The 20,706-nt window shown below is 39.7% G+C and overlaps 1 protein-coding gene across 1 annotated transcript; it reads right to left on the bottom strand.

Annotated features, from left to right (window-relative positions):
- Positions 1-389: 389 nt before the first annotated feature.
- Positions 390-6,740, bottom strand: RPF1 (ribosome production factor 1 homolog). The gene is made up of 9 exons (XM_054833203.1): positions 6,559-6,740; positions 6,403-6,459; positions 5,312-5,392; positions 4,818-4,913; positions 3,938-4,091; positions 3,261-3,343; positions 2,197-2,378; positions 1,988-2,114; positions 390-1,171 (listed from the first exon to the last, which is right to left on the bottom strand). The coding sequence occupies exons 1-9, from the start codon at positions 6,718-6,720 to the stop codon at positions 1,130-1,132; spliced, it is 984 nt and encodes a 327-aa protein (XP_054689178.1). The 5' UTR covers positions 6,721-6,740; the 3' UTR covers positions 390-1,129.
- Between the last annotated feature and the right edge of the window lie 13,966 nt (positions 6,741-20,706).

Here is a 20,706-nt window from a genome sequence, read left to right on the forward strand (position 1 = left end):
GCAGGAAAAAAGTTCAACTGTACAGCTGTTCCACATCACAGACATTAAATAGAGACAAAGAGTAACTTAATTATTCTTTATCTTAAAGAGTAATTCTACCCTAGTAGATCACTTACTCTATGAGGCACCTTACTCTAAGTAAGTGTGAAAAAGCACTGCATAGGAAAAGAAAGTAATTCAAAGAAAACTCAGCTTTTTAGCTGCCAGTGAACATGCAAACTTAAGGTGGAACAGTAGCTTTTTCCGCAGGTAATACCACTTAAGTATAGCTATGAAAAAGTGTTGTTAAGACTTTAATGGGAAAAACCCTGCTCAGACCTCACATATTCAACTGAGCAGCATTTTTAGATAAGATAGCTTTATATGCTTCCTGTAAGCTGGCTTTATGAATTCTTTCCCATCAGTGTTTATTTCTTTTTATATACAAGAATAGTGACTGCTTTGGGTATACATCTCTTCTAAATATGACATTTACAGAACAGATAGCTGTAGGAGTCAAGCATGTTATTTTTGTAACTTCAGAAACATGGCTATTTTATGCAAGATGTTAATGAAAAAAAACACCACAGACTTCCTGGATTGCATCCAGCCTTCTCAATGTTCTCTAGATAGGAGACCATTTTTGGAAAATTATCACCAAACTGTCAGGGAATGGCATACTGTAAGTTAGAGATTTAAAATACTCATCTCTTACCTGATTAATGGAAGACATCTGGGTTTAGCTGCTTAACAGAAAAAAAGCTGTATAATTAGAAATACTTTATTATGAGAATATCTCTAACAAAAATATTTACTGTCTTTGATGTTGCAAAGTGTAATTTATCTCCACAGGAGCAGTCATGGCAAATCTTCAGTGATAGGTCAATTACAGGCTGCTCTGACATTGCCATAGTTTTTCCTGCCAAACTGGAAGAAAAGTCACTGTCCTTGTTGTGTTGGATTTAGTTACAAACATAGGATGGCATCTTTCTTCCTACTTGATCTGCTCCTGTAGAAAGTTTCAGTGTTTGCAGTTTGTCTTTCTGCAGATACATACTGTTCAGTATCATTAGTTAGGAGTCTGAGATGATCCATAGCTCAAAGCAGTTGTTGTATTTCTGGTCAGTAGCAAATGGCAGATAGCTGTCCCTTATAAGTGAAATTTTCTTCTACTTGTGTCCATTTCTCGGCGCTGAAATGTTAAAAAAAAAGTTATTAACCAGCAGTTTCATGCAACAGGATACAAACAAGGATGACCACTCCCATTTAGGGTAGGCAGTGAAATGTGTCAGAGTTAGTGTAGTCAAGTCTTTATAGTCAGCTCTTCAAGACTAACAAGGGAGGAGAATTAGTTATTTAGAAATAAAGAACATGTAGCAGTTCTCTGTCTACTGACAGTAGACAAAGTGTCTTTAAAACAAACACGATCATCCATTTCACGGACTACACCAGGAGTATTAGAATTTTCCTTCCAGTATAGCTTGGTTACTAATCAACTGCAATTCTGTAGTAAAAATTATTTTATCATTGCCTAGAGTAACACTTCCATTTCACCTGAAGATGTGCAGAGGTCAGTGTTACTTTCCATTCGCTTTGAAGTGACATTTACGTAAACAGCTTCATCATTTTTACATTAGGATTCTTGCACTTGCCTTGCACAGAAATAGCTCTAGTCAAGTTTACTAGGCTTCCGACAATACCTTATACCAGGGGAGCAGTTTTCACATTTGCTTATATCTGTATATGTTAAAGAAACTACATTCTGCAATTAAGTAGTCACGCTTTATTGATACTCATCGCCCTTGCTATTTTTATTTTTGACTTGCAATATAGCAGAATGCTTCTGCTTTGCATACTTCTCAAAATATACCTCTAAACGTTTCAGTTAAACACTTCCCTATTGAGAACTGCATTTATGCCACTTTTTTAAGCTAAGATCTGTGGTTCCATTTCATGTCAGATTTAGTCTCCCTTCCCAAGCCGGACTACTACCATTACTTCGACATACCTTATGAATCCATTCATATTCTCCAAATTTGGAATCAAAGGTTCCTTTTTGAAGAGACCTCAGCTTTAATGTAAAACGTGGCCCAAGTTCTTGAATCCCCACTTTCTTTTCACTCTTAAAGATATATCTGAGGGAAGAAGAAAATAAAAATTAGGACAGAAATTACAAGAACATTCTCCCTCATTTGTGAGTTTTGTGGAAAACATCACCTGTGGAATCTGAAAAAGATGTAGTCTCGCTGGTTGTGAAATGTAGCTACTTGTCTTCCAATGAACTGAGGATCATGTGGGAAGAGAGAAGCAAACATGCGACCAACAGAATGGCCGAGTCGTGTTGTAAAATTATTCAGGATTACTTCAGGTACGTGTTCTGTGGGCTCTTTCCCTTTTCGCTGAAATGAAAGTAGTAGATAAGAATGCAAAGAACAGATTGAATGCAAAACAATTTTAATATATTATCAAAGAAGAGTTTGAAATAAAATTGGGGGAAGACAACCAGGGCCAACTTCTTCTAACAGGGCTGATAACACATCCTAATCATTTTTTCAAACACAACCTAAGTTCCTATATTAGTAAAGGAGCAGCTGGTAACATAGGATTTTCGGTTCAACAATACAAATTGAATGAAAAAGCACAAATAAATGATTTTACATTTCCTCTCTCCTGCACCAATTTCCACTCCTGGCAGCATCCCTTAGAGCAAATAATGCAGTCTACTGATCACAGGAGTCTCCTCTCTGTACTAATACCAACTGAGAGTATATGGGATTCTTCTTTAGTAAAAACAATGAAGTTTAAAAATTACTTATTTCAAAAGAGAAAAAACCCAAACATTTCACTGCAAGTTATTTAGGGTTAAGTAAGCAATACTTACTACAGAAGAGGTGACAGAGCTGTAGGAATAAGAAAAACTAGGGTTTATTCAAAACTAGGAACTACAGCTATTGAAATCTTCTATACTGCTAATTTTTACATACCCTATTGTGTGTATATATATATACACCAATTTCCTATTGATGTAGGTTATCAGCTGCTATTGGCATGACTATAAAAACACTTGGCAGACAGTTAAAGAAATTCACCAAATAACTATGAAAGTGGAAATATGCTGCTTATGGAAGTAGAATAGACTAGTCCTTGGCCTCCTGTTAGCTTAGGAAAAAATACCTTTACAAGATCAGTTGAATTGTACAAAAAAACTGCAACCAGTTTTGACAGTTCAAGTAGTCTGAACAACAGACTACACATTTTTTAAATTTTGTTGGGAGTCTCACCTTTATTTCTTTACGCAAACGGACACTACTCATTCTAAAATGAGCAGTTGGACCATCAGGCAGATGACTTAAAACAAGACCATCTGTTCATAGAGTTAAAAAAAAAAGCTGGTAAAATTCAACATGCAATTTACAGAGGAACATTTTCTGCAAAATGCATTATTACATTAGAATATTATATATATTATCTATGCCTGATTTACAAAGTTTCATTATACTTTTGAACATACATTCATAAACTAGTTACCCAGTGTTCTGAAGCATGTCCATTAAATTTTGTTTCAATAGCTAACCAGAGTTATTTTCTATCTCTTTCTCACTTATTAGTAACGTTTTATCTAGTCAGCAAAACTAAATGGAACTTCCTGGTCCAAAAAAACGTGTTAATTAATCAAACTGTTAAATTTACTGAAATAATAACAATGTTTATCCATGCATTATAAACTAAAAAAAAAAAAAAGCCAACACAGTTTCTGTAATAATTCCAACTTCCATTAGCCATCAGATATTCGAGTTGGCACAGTGATTTTTAACTCTATAGTTACACTGTAAGCTGCACAGGGAAGAGAAGAAAATCCAGAATAAAGTAGATCTTCGATGCACACTACAGAATTATTTTCTTTCCCCAACAGGCCCAAAGCTAGTATATCTATTTTAATAAACACACAAAAGGATACTTGGTATTTTGCGATCTTCATTAATGACGATTAAATCGGTGAAGTCCCTTGCAATACACTGTGGAATAATTCTTTTCAAAGCCAGTCCTCTTCGATAGTAGACATGCGAGTTAGGTATAACAGTAGACAATTGTTCACAGAATCTCACTGTTCTCTGCAAAACAGGTGAGTTAAATTGCAATGTGGTAAATACAGTGCCAAATTCAAATATTAGGGGAATGGAGGGTTGCTTGTTCCAACTGCCCTCCCTGATGATATATTAAATCCATTATCTATATAAACATATGAAGACAAGCTATTCAATTACTTCATTCAGCGAGTGGAAAAAAAATTATTTGAAGTAGACTGCAGGACACCAGGGATTTTTTTTTTTAAAGAATTTTTTTTTCCCCTCCCTCAATCATAGAAAAACAGGAAAATTCCAAAAGCATAACCCCCAAACTCATTATTTCTTAAGGACGTTGGTTTACAACAAATTCATAACATTTCAAAAAACAATATAATGATTACTTCAGGTACTAATGTCTGAGTTTCCAGATAAACTGTTTAAGACATACTTTTTCCTATTTTTAAAACCACTTCTTTTATGGCTTTCACAAGTGTCAGTAATTTCCCAGTTAGGTAATGCAGATCATTTGCACACAGGAACATATGCATGCAGTTGTTTGTGTTTTTTTTTTATGAAGGAAACAAACAGTGCTAGAGAAACTCATAGATTACATACATGTACGAGGTTATTGATAGTCACTAAATAAAACAGCCAAAAAAAATCCATGTGAAAACTATTATTTTCAGCTTTAATTTACCAATCATAATATGAAAACCTTAGTGTCTTAGAACCGGTAGGTTGCTCAGAACTCTCCAAGTAAAGCATACATACCCCACGAGGTCTGTCTGATGTTGTAATAAGAATCTTGGGAACTGTCTGTCTGTTGAAGTATGGTGCAAATTCATCAGTTGCTTCATCAAAAGCAACCTGGAAGAACAAAAGTCTTGTTAATCCACCATATATATAATAATTGAAGATCAATTATTCAATCTGATCTAAATTCTGATGAAATTGAATTTAATAGGAAAAAATTCAGTTCACAAGCTCTATCCTATAATTAATTATCACAAGGCCTGTCATTTTTAAGAATTTAGTGTGATGAACATTGGTGGACAGTTTTTGCTATTAATAACGGTAATGCAAAAGGCAATTATCTAATGTAGATAATGAAAGAATGACATCACCTCTTAGTGAACCCATCACATGTAAGAAGTAATTCATCAGGACCTTAACAGCAGAGTGGTGAACGTTAAGTTTCATCAATCCATTTTATGTCCTTTCTTGGAAAAAATAGTTAAGAGCATATGCAGAAATTAAGCAGTTACCTCTTCATCGTCGGGATCTACGGTTGTTTCATCATACACTCTCTGATTTTCAATAGTCTTTGGTATGGCTTTTGGAGGTGCCTAAAATAAGTAAGTTTAGTAACATAACACATTCATGTAATTTTTAAGTCTATTGCAAAACCCATATTCATACTACCATGATATTGTGTATATTTCTACACAGAATTAGAATTACTATTTATTTTATGCCAGCTTTTAAAAAAAAGGTTACAACATCGCCTTGATTAACAATACGCACAGGTATTGGGACCTCAGACAGCATCACACAGAGGAGAAACATCGCTAGAACAGTGACGCTGCTTAATTTCAGTCTAATTAAGACATGGGGTTCCAAAACAAAAGAAAAGGAACTTTCTACGCACTTCTCTTCTGTGGAAGAAAAAAGCTCTGCTTTCAACAGCAACACATTTTAGCCTTGACATCTACAATTTAATGACTAACAGCATAGAATGTTTACCCCGTTTACTTACACTACTCTTGTAAGGTTATGGTAATACAGGAATTCACAACTGACTGCCTTCAGCTGTCAATGTGTTCTTGAAGTAGTTCAGGAAAAGAAGCAAAACCCTTGTTCGTGGCTAGGCTTGGAAACAAGCAGACAACCGGTCTCGGCAGGGTTTGGTCAGATCTGACTGGTTTTGATTTATATAGAAATTACTTATTAGAGCGTAATTCCTAACAGCATCAACACAATGCCACAGCAATTACACCGGACAGGTGAGACTTTCCAGGAAGGGCCTGCTTTTATGCTATTAGCATAAAACTCGCCTGATTGCAGCATCATCTAACACGTTTCTACGCTGTCAACGCACGTTTCTAAACTCAACCGTCCGATGCTTCCCCCACCCGAGACAGCGTCTCTGCAGCTCCCACGGCCAGCGAGCACCGAGGTCGCTGCTCCGCCCGGCTGCCGAGAAGCCGTGTCGCTCACGAAGCTGCAGGCGGCCGGCGGAAGGCTCAGCTGAGGAGCCGCCGGCAAGGCCAGCTTCCCCCGTTCGCGCCTCCTCCCTGCGGCGGGGCCGGCCTCGCCACGACACGGGGCCGCGGCACGCTGCGGCCGGAGCGCTTACTTTGTCTCCGAGGGCTTCTCGCTCCTTCCTGCGTTTCTTCTTGGCGGCCAGTTTCTCCTAGCGGGAGAGGGAGAGCGATCCGTTAGCCAGACCCGCCGCCCGGCCGGGGCCTCCCCCGCCCTCCGGTAACGGGCTCCGCGCCGGGCCCTCCCCCACCTTCCTCTGCTGCTGCTTCCAGCGAAGGAACATGAAGTGCCGCCGCTGCTTGTTCTTGATCTCGGATACGCTGAAGGTCGGCGGGAAGAGAACCCGCTCCGGGGCCGGCGGCCCCCCATCCTCCGCCGCAGAGCCCGCCGGGCCGCTGCCGCCGCCTGCCATGCTGCCGCCGCCGGGCAGGAACTCACCCCTCACCTCTCACCTCTCACCTCTGCCCCGCCCCGCCCGCCGGGACAGCACGCGCTGCGCCTGCGCGGGGGCCGCCGGTCGGAAGGACCTGTCTCCCGCCGCGCGTGCGGCGCTGAGGGCGTGGCCCTCGGCTGAGGCGCGGTGCTAGGCCCGGCGCTGGGCCCTGCGCGGTGCGCCGGGGAGACACGGCCCGCCCTGCCCTCGGTGGCGGCCCTTGCACAGCGGCGCCCAGGGGGGCCCAGCCCCATCCCCATCCCCCTGTGGCGCACGGGCGGGAGCCCGGCCCTGGCCACGGCGTGGGCGGGGGGCTGCCGGCTGCACCCCCGGCCTAGGCAGTGCGCGGGCGTTGCGCCTGGCTGAGCTGCTTGTGAGGCCTGTTGCTTCACCGCGGGTACCTGCGTAATGGCTGAGCGAATTGCTCAGCAGGCAGCGAACCTGGAGATGAGAGGGTTTAATGCGAATTATTGCTGCAATGAAACTTATGATCAGGGTTAACGACATCAAAACGGGAAGCTTTGAAGAAGCATGACACACGGATGGGTTTACATAAATGACAGTGACATCGTGACCCAGTAGTGTTTTCCCATGTGCACATGTTGCACGCTCGGGCACTGGCTCACAGTGAGTTAAGTTGTGGGGAGCATCTGCTTAGAAGGAGCTGTTGGGTTTTTCATGGTAATGTTCCCGAAAATTATTCCACTAAAGCCTGTTAAAACTTATGCTACAATGAAATGAGAACCCCTACAACTAATTTAATTCACGTGAAGCCAGAAATGAAGTTTTCTGTTCCTGAGCCGATTTTCCAGCTCGGAGGTGTGCAGGTGCGGCTGCACAGCGCAGACGATACTCTTGCTTTATGGAAACTGAGTACTTGGGGGTTTGGGGGAGCCTGGGCTAAATTAGAGGCATTTTTAATCTCAGACTGCAAAATTCTGAGCCTCAGTGGAACTGATCGGTTCCAGTTGTCCCGAGGATTCTCTCAAACCTTGGAAGGTGTCTACTAATTTTATATGTAAATACTATTCTGCATTACTAAGTTTTTCTTACTAGAGAAGTGAAAGAAATGTGTTAACATAAACACATGAAGAAAATGGGAAAAGATTTAGAAATAACCTGAACTAGACAATATCTCAAACCTACTTCTGTCCTATAAACAAATTCGGCTCTGTAACTCAACTTGCTTCACTGAGGTTATTTCTCCTTAACACAGATGTAAATGAAAGATCAAAGGCCTCATTATGCACAATCCCATATTTTTCTGGCCTCGCTCCCATTTTTGTCAAGAGAAAGTATTTCAGCTATCCTCAGTGCCTTAAGGATAAGTAGTTACCATGGTAATTAAGGTTTGGAGGATTTAGTTGAGAATATGTTGAAGAAGGTCTTTCTGTAACACTATCTCACTGGCTGATTCAACTATCTGAGATTGCAAGGGCATCCTGAAAAGTCCTGAGCAGAGGTTTTCATCACTGCTGTTAGCAGAGCTAATAGGGAATTCCAAGTTATTTGTAGTTTCAGTTTGTGATGGTGTTTCTGTTGAAATCATTGCAAACTGGTGTGCAGCATAATTGTGTGAAGCTCACTGAGTGCTTACATGTGGAAAAACCACATTATCTTTCTCCCTCCCAGCAAGAGGGAAGACAACCTCCTCATACTATTCAAAGGCTTTTCTTCTAAGGACTCGCAGGAACAAAATAATGATACACAATAATACAAGAACTTCCTAGGGCAGGGGAGGGGCAATAAAAAGACACCAGAAACACATTATGGACTTGGTAAAAATAAGATCACTAACAAGGTACAATTATAACTTAAATAGAAGGCCCAACTAATAAATGCATGCATAGTATTAATTTAATTTCTTCATAGAGGAGGTCCCAGGGTCTTTTGCTTATTTTAGCTATGAACTCTGCTCTATGCCAATAACATTTTAACCAAGATATTCTTTTTTTTTTTTTTTTTTTTTTCCCAACTAATGTAGCATTGCCAGGAAACCGTCTTTTGGAAGAAGTTGCTTGGTTAAAAAAAAATAACCAAACTGAAAAAAACAGTAGCTTTCATTTGTGTAAACCAACAAGTAAGTTCTCCAGTGGAGAGTGATGAATGAAGACATTTATTCCATGTCAGCACTGAGGAATTTTGGAGAAAACCTTTCTGTAAATTACTACTGACCCAGCGGCAGTAGTAGAAGCATCATTTTGAGTTGTACTGATAGACGACTGGAGTTTTTTGCTGTTCTGACATTTTAAACAATTGAAAAATATCTTGGAATTAAGTTGAAAGGACACAAATTCATCTGGGGAAAGGAAATTAAGTTAGAAAATATTTATGGAAGGACATGAGAAAAGAGGGTAAGGTGCCTCTGCATTCTAGAATTTATTAGAAAAATGTTTTGGGGTTGTGGTTTGTTTTTTTGGGTTTGGTTTGTTTGTTTGGGGTTTGGTTTTGTTTTGTTTTCCTAAATGTAATAACCAACATTTTGCTATGTTCCTGTTTTGTTTTTCTTAATTTCATTACCTGAAATGAGGTAACGAGAGGACATACTACTTGTCTTCAAGATTCATTATACTGAACAAAATGCCCCAGAAAATGCAGTGCTTCAAACCAAACAAACCTTTGTCTGTGCTGGAGGAGACATATGGCCTACAGGCTTCTTTCTTTCTTCCTACAGAATACCGGTTTTCACTCGAAAAATAAACCAAAAATCTGTTGTATATGTTTTTAGAATGGATTAATTTTGACTGTAGTTATGTTGCCTTGTTAATCCGGCACAGCAATTCCCCTGGAATCAGTAAGCCAGAATCCTTTGTGGTGGTTGTTAAAACAGATAACCACCAATCGGTAATAGTAATTTGAAGATCACAAGATTCACGAGCAGAGTTTCTGTCATGTCTCAGCCCTAAGGATTCTTGGTGTGCAGCGGACAAGGGAGAAGTGACTGATTTTCTTCTGGGACAAAATCCCCCAAGTTACGCAGTTGGAAACAGTGTTGTCATGGATCTGAAAGCGGTGAGGAGAGGGGAAATATATGGAACGTGAGGTCACAACAAAACGTGAGTAAGAAGTGAGGTGGCTCAAGGTTGCAGGCTACTGAACTAAGATGTGTACTCCTCTTACTGTTGCGCTCAAAGCTAGTTCTCCCATCCCTTCATGGTGCTGTGTGGATAAGGAAGTTGTACCCCAAAGGTCTGGGTTTTGCTATGCCTGTAAGCACCTCAGCCTTGAGACTGCAGAGCAGTTAGTACAGCTTTGATCATCACGTCTGAGCCTTACCACGTCTCTTAAAACAGACAGTTTCATGCTCTTGCTTGCAGCCTCTCTCTGGTAGGCATTCTCAGGGACTAAAAGCACTACCTCGGTAGCAAAATTAGTGATAGCAGCTTTCCTTAACTGGTAGTTCAAAAGTTAAAGTATTCGCATTTGCTCTGGAAGACAGGACTTTCCAGCCTCTAAAAATTGAGAAAGAACATCTTTCCTTTCAAGGCAACAATCAAAGCACAAACCTGCAGGTGAGAACTTCCTTCATTCTTCTGACTGCAGCTATTGCTGTGTGCAGAATGAGGTACAGCAGACACTGGACCAGATAGTGGCTGGGGCAATCTCTTCCTGTACGGAAGGAATATTGGATTCCTGGCCAGGTCTCAATATTCTCCCTGTAGTTTACGTTAAAAAGTTACACAGCAAAGCAGAAACAAGCTGTGAAGAACGGGTTGTAACCAGGTCCAGTCTCTAGGTGTGCACTCTCATCGCTGGGCTGGAGTCTGGCTCCTTTCACACTCCTGCCCTGATGCTCCCGTGGGCTTTTTGCACGGTGAAGGAAGGGTGATGTGGTCTCACCAGGGTGAGCGGTGGGAGATGCTCCGTGTGGCAGGGCAATCTGTGTTTGACCCCACGTCTCTCTAACTGAGGAAGGAGTTGGATGTGGGCCCACCACAACATGCTATCGTATGAAAGATGAGAGAAAGCCTGTGTTGTGTTTTGTAGAGAGTCTAGGCCTGTGATGCTTCTTACGTGTTACTGTACCAAGCCATCTGAGGGCTCTGCTGCAGAAGAGCCTCTTGTTCATCCAGCTAGGCACGAGCATGAAATAAATATTAAACTGTTTAGCTCTTTCCAGGCTGTTACCAGACTTGGGCATACCCAGAGTGGTTTCTCCAAGGGAGCGTTATGTAAGGGAGCAAAGTAGAATTACAGGGTGCCTATGCAGGAACTCTGTGGGTAGTTTTCAAGATGATCTGTTTGGGACTTAGAGGCTTGCATTCCTTAGTGGATCTTATTTACAGTCTTTAATTTCAGTATTTTCAGTTACCGAGGGCAATCTCTCTAATGGATAAAATGGGGATCATACTCAATAAAGTTGGGTATTATTTAACATTCTAGGATGAACACTAGATCTTACAGTGTACTCCCAATGCTTGTCCTCATCCCGTAACACAAAAATAAATTATTTCCATATGCTTTTCTGGGTAACTCTTCTTTACAGTATCTGAGCTGTGTACAGACATTAAGGTGCTCATTGGAAAGAAGGTATTATGTCCATTATACAGATGGGAAAATTAAACAAGTTTGTTAAAACAAAATTTATCAAATGTATCTATGAATTTAGAATGCCCAGCGTAAGACACCCAACGCTGGATATTTTGAGAATATTTAGCACCATATGTTCAAACCACAAGTATGTTCAATTAGGTCCACACTGAACTTCACCATGCTCAGGATCATTCCAGATTCCAGATATCTCAAGTTCAGCACCCTGCGAATGAGGAATGCAGACTTAATGACTGTCCCTAAAATGAAATTAAAGTTTGTTATACTATGGGTAAATAAGGAGACCAAATGAAATTTTTGTAGTCAGTTTTCATTCTGGAATGCCCTCGCTTCTGTGAGTTTCTTTATGGTCTTTGTGCTATTTATAGCTTTTATGTAAAAAGTCCTAGGTTTAAGAAAACAAACAATGGTAAAAAAAAGTGAAGGCCCTCTGAATAGCAGCTTGATCTTCCAGAGGATTGACCCCCCTGCCCCCAATAGGTATCACACCAGGACTTGCTGAGAGTGCACTGTTACCTCCTCTAGGTCATTAACACGGACAGTAAGAGTTGTGGCCCCTGTGTAGGTCCCTGAAGAACACCACTAGAAGCCAGCCACCTTTTTGGTGGACTTTGCACTGCTGATCAACACCCGTTGTACTCCACAGCCCAGCCGATTATTCATCCACCTTGTGGTACATTTTCCCACCCCATATTTCACCAATTTGACTGTAAGGGTCCTGTGGGAGACCGTGTTGAAGGTCTCCCTAAAGTCAAGGTAAACAGGATGCGCTGCTCTTCCTCCTCTGCTGAGCCAGTCTTCCCCTTGGAGGTTTGTCCATGGTAAAGCCACGTTACACCAGCTGTGCTCAGTCATCTTTGTGTCCCTCGGGTGCTTGGAAATGTCTCCCAGGAGTATTTTCTCCACAATCATCCTGGGGACGGAGGTGAGGCTGACAGACCTGTAGTTCCCTGGCTCTTCCGTCCTGTCCTTCCTGAAGTTGCAGCAATTCAGCTTAGTGGTTGGAGCAGTGATTGCTGATGCATTTCAATGGTCTGTGCCTGACATCTCAGAACGTGTATGTACGTGCATGTGAGAAAGAAGAAGCAAAGCTTTTGGAAGCCCGAGAGGGCAGAACTTAAATAATCTAAGGAAAAATGAAGCAAAGGAGAGCATTTAAAAAATAAGGTATTTTATGTAGTATTCATGCAAAAACCCCCTGCAAATGTATTATTTAAAAATTATGGAAGTTCCATAGTCTGCTGCATGTGACCATCCAGTTTTAAAGCTCATTAGAGTTTAAAAAAATTACAGCTGCTTTATGTATGGATGTCAACACAGTCATAAACCTGTAGCTATAACCGACATTACAATAATTCCTTCCCACAAGACCTATCAAGATGGCATAGCTGGCCATTATCTTAATCCGGGCTGATCAGCCTGATGAATACTGGGCGTTTGGTTTACTGCAAGTCTGTCGGCACTTCTGGTTAGTTAGTAGATTAAAACTACTAGATAATGCATTAATTGTATGTAAGTTGGGAAAAAAAAAAAAAGAAGTTTGCTGGAGCTTCATGTGCCTAGTGCAGAAAACTGGAATACTTCCCAAACAGAAATTCTATACACAAAAAATTGTAGTTTGATACATTTAGACTTTTTGAGAAGTTTATCCAATAGCAATAGCTACCCGTGGCAAAGTACTGAAGAAGCATCTACTGTTTCCAACCTGGTATTTTGCTGAATTCATTTTGTTGCTTCTGGAGATCACTATCCTTTTTTAGAGAACTGTAGAAGGGAAGGTAGTCAATGGCAACATGTCATCAACTGTGCGGGTATGTAGAAAAACTTGTGTTTCTTGGGGGGTGTGGTCCTCTTTGTAGGAAGTAGTGCTAGTATCTTTCTGCTGGTGGCAATTACACGTGGCTTGGGCTACCTTAATAAAACATTCCTTCACGTACTGAAGAAGAAAGAGTTTATCCAACATTAGAGTATGACTTGTTTCTAACGAGATACTTTTCAGAATATGCTACCTTGTGTTTTCATTTTATTTATTGGCTTCCCTTTGTTTTATATTAAGGCATATTTGTGCCGTAGTGGAATAATTTCTCTGTAATAAACAGAACTTGGTAAAGCAAATAATTTTGCTTCTTTTCTGCTTGCAGGTTGCCCACAGATATCTAAGAATTTTCTCCTTGTTCAAAATTATTGCAGCATAACTTGTAGGTGTTGCTATAGAAATAAGGTAACTATTTTCTTACAGAGTAAAATACCTCAAGTGAAACTGTTGTTCCCCTTGCAGATCACTCTTAACTCCATGGTATCAACGCACATTGTCAACAATGAAGCAAAGTATGTTGTTTAAATATTCTTCTATTTGAATACATTTCAGTGTCTGGCTATATTACTCTTCAGCTCTTAGTAGATACTTTACATTTCAAATTGGGAAAAAATAGCATCATTTTCTACTTGGCATTATTAAGAAGTCAGAAGTATCTATGAATGGCCACTAACACATATTAGTTTACAAATTTGTAAGATAATATTTGCCTAAGACACAGAAGTTGTGAACTGATATGTGATAAGGATTTATTCCACAGTGTTACCAGAATCTTTTGTAAGAAGAGCTAACTTGAACAGTGTGCATTTTAATATAGTTAAGCGCAGGCTAATATTTCTAGGAAAGAAAAATGTAGATCAGTTATCTGATGGAGGACTGCATTATGAAAAGTAGCGATACAGAAAAGCAGTTAAGAGCACACAGCAAAGCCATCCTTGTGGATAAATGTGGGAAGCACACTGTGTGTAGCAATAGGGATTTTGCTGGTGGAGAAGCAGTACGTCTTGGCCTGATACCGATACAAAAACGGACAAACTGGTTAAACAGAACTACATGGTTGATTTGGGATCTAGAAACCCTTCTTACAGAAGAGACTTAAAAAACTTAATCTCTTTAGCCCATCAGTGAATCACGTAAGAGCTAGCTCACCTGGAATTACTTAAGTAAAGAGAATAATTGAAATCATAGAAATCTTCAGTTTAGCAGACAAATCTTTTAAAAGAGGTAGGTTTTGAAAGCTAAGAGACATTTTTTGATTAAAAAACCAAAACCAAACCAAACAAACCCCTTAGACTAACTAAGCCTTGAAAAAAAAAATTTAGATACACCTCTAAAGTATTCCTGTCACCTGAAATCTTTAAATCAAGAAGGTGGATTTTTTCCAGAGGAAGTGCTCTAGCTCCACCAGAAATTACGCACAGACGTCATTTGATCTAATTGTCACTTGTACTATGCAAAAGGTCAGGCTGGAGAATCACGGTGCTTTCTTCTGGCCTGAAAACTTATGATGCTATGAAACATCAAAATGGAGCAAAAAACCCCTTTAAAATGTTTTATAAGAATTTTAGAATGTCTGCCATAATATTGAGATAGTACGTGGTTAAAGACTGCAATGAATGGGTTTTTTAAAATAATTTAACAGACATTGTTAGCTACATTAACAGGGCTTTTTTTCCTGTTTGAATTGCTAAATGTTGATAAATAGTCACTGGAATTGAAGTATCTCTTTTACTTAAGGTTACACAGCTCCTTTCCCCTGATAAGATTCTGCTTCCTTTACTTTATTCCATAATATTTATTCACCTCAGCATAACTTTCTGGAAAATATATTTCTATATTTGGTAGTGATCATAAACAACAGCAAAAGCAAAATGACTAAAGCTAATAAAAACAAATGCTAATGCAAGATGTAGTTCCCAAATATTAGACAGAATTTGGATATTTACCAGGAGATTTCCTTCTCTTTTACATTATAAATTCTCAGTGGCAGAACTTTTTTTCTTATGTGTTGATAACATATGAACATGCTTTTGGATGTTTATAAGTGCTAATCACAAAATAACAAAGGTAATGAACATTGTAAGACATTTGGATGGCAACATGTAATAATCCTAGTGTGAGACAAACTCTTTTTTCCAATATGCATATGTAGCTCTTATTAATGAAACTCAAGCTGCACCTAATTACTAGTAACAGAAAATCACTGGTGTTTACCTCCCACGTAGAGAGCCACACCTTGCCCTCCAGGAAATCCAGAGAGCTTCCCAAGAACTATCCCTAGCTCTGGCCTAGATTTCAGCCTCTGTTACAGCATTTTACGGTAGAAGCTTGTCAGAGCCAATCCTTTCTGGTGCACAGGGTTTGACTGAACGAAGAAATGAAACTCATTATGAAATTATGAAAAGTTAGAGCTTTTATTACAGTAGCTCTTTTGCTTGGTCTATATGGTTCTGCAAGTTTGGGGCTTTACCCAACGCAGACATGCTGAAGACTATCTCTGTTCCCCACAGTGGGAGACGGAGGACAGAATCAAAATCACCATTTCAGTAAAAGTTACTGTACAAGACAACAAGAATTAGCTAAGGTAATATTTTCCTTTGTCTATATTTCCAATTTGATCGTATTTTCCTCCTGCTTGAGAAAATATTTTATTTCCTAAGTTTGTGTGGCGTTATTTATGACAGGGAAGGTACGACATGGTTACCTTTCTCAGGAGAAGGTTAGGCTGAATGGTTCAAGCCCTATTCTTTTATTTCAACAGGAGAGTTTTCAATGTATGTGAAAAGAAATGATATCATTCAATCTGATGCCGGGATTGTATCCATCCGCTGACAATGCGTCTGGTCACGGCTTCTGCAATTCAACTTGAACTGTAGATGTGCAGTACTAGTGCCAGCATGGGATTCAGAAGACCTATCCTGTCCTCAGTTTCCTCCTTCAGAAATACTTCATGGTAACCTCTGATAAGTCCCTTTCTGCCTTATTCTTCTACAAAATTAGTATGAAAGCATTTTTGCTTTATACAGATAAATAAGCATAAGATATATTCTTGAAAGAAGAACAAGGGCTCAGCAAATCTCATAGGGAATCCTCTTCTGGGAAGCAGAGTCACTGAAAAGGAGTTGGAGACTAATAGCCCACAATCACTGCTTCTCTGACATGGTGACTAGAATAGGGAAACTAACTCTTGATTGCTCAAGCAAGTCAATATTGAGAAAGAATAGAGAGGTTTATACTTCCTCTGTATCTGGTACTGATGCAAGGCATCATGTTGTACATGGGGCTTCTGTCCTAAATTCAAAAAGAGTGATGAAAAATTTGAGGGATTTCATAGAATAGACATGAGACATGATTAAAGGATTAGGATGCTCCCTTCTAATGTGGGGCTCAAGGAGTTCCACCTATTTAGCTTATCAAAGAGAAAGTTAATGGGGGCCCTTTACATACCTTTCTGTGTAGTAAATATTCATTTAAAAATACATGGCTTAGCTCTAGCAGACAAAGATCCAAGACCTGCAATCTTAATTTATAGTTACCCGTAATTAACCATTGAGAGGGTTACCAAGAATTATGGTCAGTTTTCTGTTGATATTTATAGCAAGATGTGATGTTTCCACCTTAAAATGATACAATCTAATTCAGAAAGGAACTAGTTCAGGGAAATCTGCTCTCCATTACACAGGAAGTCAGACTAGACGATCACACAGGTCACTTCAGGCTTTCTAATCTGTTAATTAAATAGTTTATATAAGTTTAGTTTAATTGGTTCTGTGATTGTTAATAAATAGTATTTTTAATGTTTCATGTTTGACTGCAGCCTCGCCTAATCACCATTATTTCTTATTGTATGTGGGTGGTGGGACTTTGTCATCGTACCAGCACCTCCACCTTCATCCCTAAGGGTTGCATCATTGTCTTGTTACACAATCTGCAGGGTTGATATTGTTGAGACGACGCCAACCATAGAATCGTTGAGAGATGGAGTGATGGTGTTGCTAGAGATCCCCCCAAAAATGCTCTAGATCCTGCACACAAGTTGTTTATCAAAACCAAGTTCTGTTGTACTTTTTTAAAACTTAACTAGAATATACTGCTCAGATGATTGTAGTCTCTTTGCAGGTCTCTGTTGAGGATTTTTAGCATGTCATTCTAGATTTTTTTTTTTTACAACTAAATGTATCATTTTCCAGGCTTTTATCCAGGCTGAGGCTGGTATTTAAAATTTTGTTCTCACTTGTTCATTCAGCTGTATTTTGCTTGGTAGTCCTGGGAACAGACTGCCACCCTGACAAGGACGAGCATTATCACATCCATTGGCCATGCTGTTGTTTCTCTGGGCACCCCTCCAGCTTTGCATGGAGAACAGCCTGTCCTTAACACCTTCTCATGAGGAAGCAGTCCATCCTTTTGAGGACACAATGATTTGTTTTCCTTTGGGCTCAAGATGTTTCATTCCATTATGCCTGTTGGCAGACATTAAATAAGGTAATTTAGTTGTTTCAGGCGAGATGGCAAACCTACTGGCTGCATTTCTAGGTATTATCCTGCCTTAGGAAGAGGCAGGCACTCCACAACTCTCTGCAGTTCAAAACTCTTTGGAAAGTGTTGTCCCCTTCATGTTTGCATTCACAAATTGTTTCCATTTTTGTCCTTTCAAAGAGCAAGCTGCAGCAGATAACACTCTTCGCTCTTTTTGTTGTCCCACATTTTGGTGCCAGTTGATCTCCTGTTAGCTTCCTGAACCATCTGGCCTTTAAATACTACTTATATTTCCAAGAATTTTTAACAGTTGCTACCCAAAACTTCAATGCTACTGGATGTTCCAGTGTATTCTCAAATCAAACTTCACCCACTGTGATTTGGGAAAGACCTTATGTATAGTACTAGCAGAGGACTGCGTGGCAGAAACCGAACTATGTGCTTAGGGTGAAAAGCATTTCAATGGGTTTTAAGAAAAGCTTTGTTACTAGGTAAAGGCTTAGCATGAAGTCAGGATAATTTTGTGACTAATAATATATAGAACTCAGAAAAATCGTTTAGGAGCAGAATTTGCTAGAGTATACCGAAAGGGAACCCACGGAAGGAAGGCAATGAACGGTTTGAGTCTGTTAGCAGTAAATACTCTTTATCCCTCCACCCACAGGCATACATCTTACTACATATCCTACACAAAACCTGAGAACCATAATACTTCAGGGAGCTAAACATATAAGACTCCCATGATAGAATTAGGTTCTGGGACAGAGATGGCTAATGAGCAATAAATAATACCAGAAGACTATCCACTTAATAAAAAGGATTACAACTCAGCGAAACCCCTACCCATTATCTGAGAAAGCTGCAGCTTTTGTACACAAAACAAGAGATGGTCCAGTTGTAAAGGATAGCCATACACAGGCCAAAGCAAAGTTGCACAGGCAAATGTAGTTCTATATTCGTCACTTCTGACTGTTTTGTTTTACAGTATTAGAGCTCTTCAGCTGTAAGCTTATATACAGTACGTTCATACATCTGTATCAAGACTTACTGGAATCCTTTTCAGTATTCAGCCATCTGGGACACAGCACTGTGGGAGTTTGGAGTAACAGGAATCCCAATATCTGTTCTGGTAAAAAGTGCTTTCTTTTCAGTCCAGTTGGTTTTTAATAAGCCTGAAGAAGAAAAAGCCACGAATTGGACTTACGGTGAAGTAACCTGGGGCGTCTAATACCTGCAATGGATGGAAATGGCTGCACTGCGTAGAAATTTGTCAGTGTCTGGGGCATCTGCAGTGACAACCTCCTTCTGCGAGTATTCAAAACAGAAAATTCAAAGCAGTAGCAGATGCAAAAGTGTATCAGCAATGAGAGAAATAGCATAGGTTTTTCCTTTAAGAACAAAAACATGAGTTCTGATTGAGAATATTGGTGAAACGTGTCTGTGTGTGAAATATTTTAAAGGCTTATGCCTTTGAATGTGTTAGGTTCAATTTCTGAGGCTGTTGAGAACTTGCCAATTGCATCATTTTCAGTTGTAATTATGAGAGATTACTATCAGAAATGCTGACTTTCGTTTTTGAAGCCAAATCCTGAGAAGATACTGGAAAACGAGGACTCACCCTCAGTATTTCTGATCATCCTTCCACAGTTGCTTCTGATGGAGTAACACTGGTAACATCACAGCTTTGCTAGAGAGCTTTTGAAAACTGGTCTCTCAAGCTTAGAAAATCTGTGTGAAGAAAGTAATAGTTACCATTCAGACTTGACGCCAGGCTCTAATTAGTACTTCAAACACAACAAGAACACAGCATCAACAGAATTCATTTTTTTTAAATCTCTTTGGTACACTGTAGTAGCCACACCTACATCCTCTTAGAAGAAACATTTCTCTTCTTCTGAATACTTTGCACAAATACATATTAATTTGTGCAGTGCATTTGTAAATTTGTCGAGTTTAGCTCTTCTGTTTTTTTACTCAGTTGATCTTATTGTCATGCTTCATACAATAGTACATTTAAATTACACTGGACTTACTTCAAATGCTGTTAGCCCTTGAAATTCCCCTTGCTTAGGGAAGATACCGTGCTTATGCTGTACGTGGTAAGGGCCATGAAACTGCTCAGTTTCACTTTGCCTTTACCACCTTGCTTTAACTAATCTAATCAACCAGGTTGTGCTCAATAGCATGGTGTTTAAGAGTGTCACTTGATCCCATAAAGTGCTGGGCTCCCATACCCAGAGAAGCCTGGGACCATAAAATAAAGATTATAGTTTCTTATCTGCAGTACTGTGTTTCGCTTTTATTGCACTATCTGTCTAGCTGACAGTCATTTTAGTTGGACTACCAAGCTAAGCCCACAAACTCAAATAGCATTATTATATGATTTTCAAAGCAGCCAAACCACACACTTCGTTCCTCGTTTTCTAGACTGAGTGTATACATGCTGATTGTTAAAAATGAGGGCACTGGAAACCAAAGGAATTTAGCATTAAAGAAATACTGCCTTTTATTGAAAAAAATATTGAAACCATAAGTTCTCTGTTCCTGCAGAATCCTGAGCAATGCTGTCTCTCTCCAAAAAAAAAAAATCAAAACCAAAACCTAAACTGTATATTTTGACATACAATATTGGTCTCACTTGCAAAAAGCACAGGTATTGAAATTTCCCTATAGTTTTCCAGTAGAGACACAGGCTTCCTTAAGAAATTTAATGTATGGAAAATATGTGTGAGCTTGTATTTCGTAGTCATATTTGTGGCTTTCTTAAGTAGTACACAGACTTATTCACATATGGTAAACATATTTCTTTTAAAGGAGCTTTTCTGAAAATGTTTGTCAATTTTTCTTGCTATGACCTGCAGTGGACTGGTGGTGCAGATCCTATATGAAACATAATTTGACATTAATGAGGAGGCATTAGTTAGGGTACATATTCCATGGACCATTTTCCTGAAACACCTACCATTATTTGGAATCTGGTTTACTTGAAAGGGTCTATGTTGTCAGTCTTGTTTTGGTGACCAGTAATGAAGGATGGAGGGGGACTTTTGCCTGGAGAGCTAAAAGAGGACTATGAGGAGCTGTGTGTTTGTTGGGCAGATCAACTCACCCATCAAGAG

Source organism: Grus americana, chromosome 8 (assembly GCF_028858705.1).
Source record: "Grus americana isolate bGruAme1 chromosome 8, bGruAme1.mat, whole genome shotgun sequence".
In the NCBI taxonomy this organism is placed as follows: Eukaryota; Metazoa; Chordata; class Aves; order Gruiformes; family Gruidae; genus Grus; species Grus americana.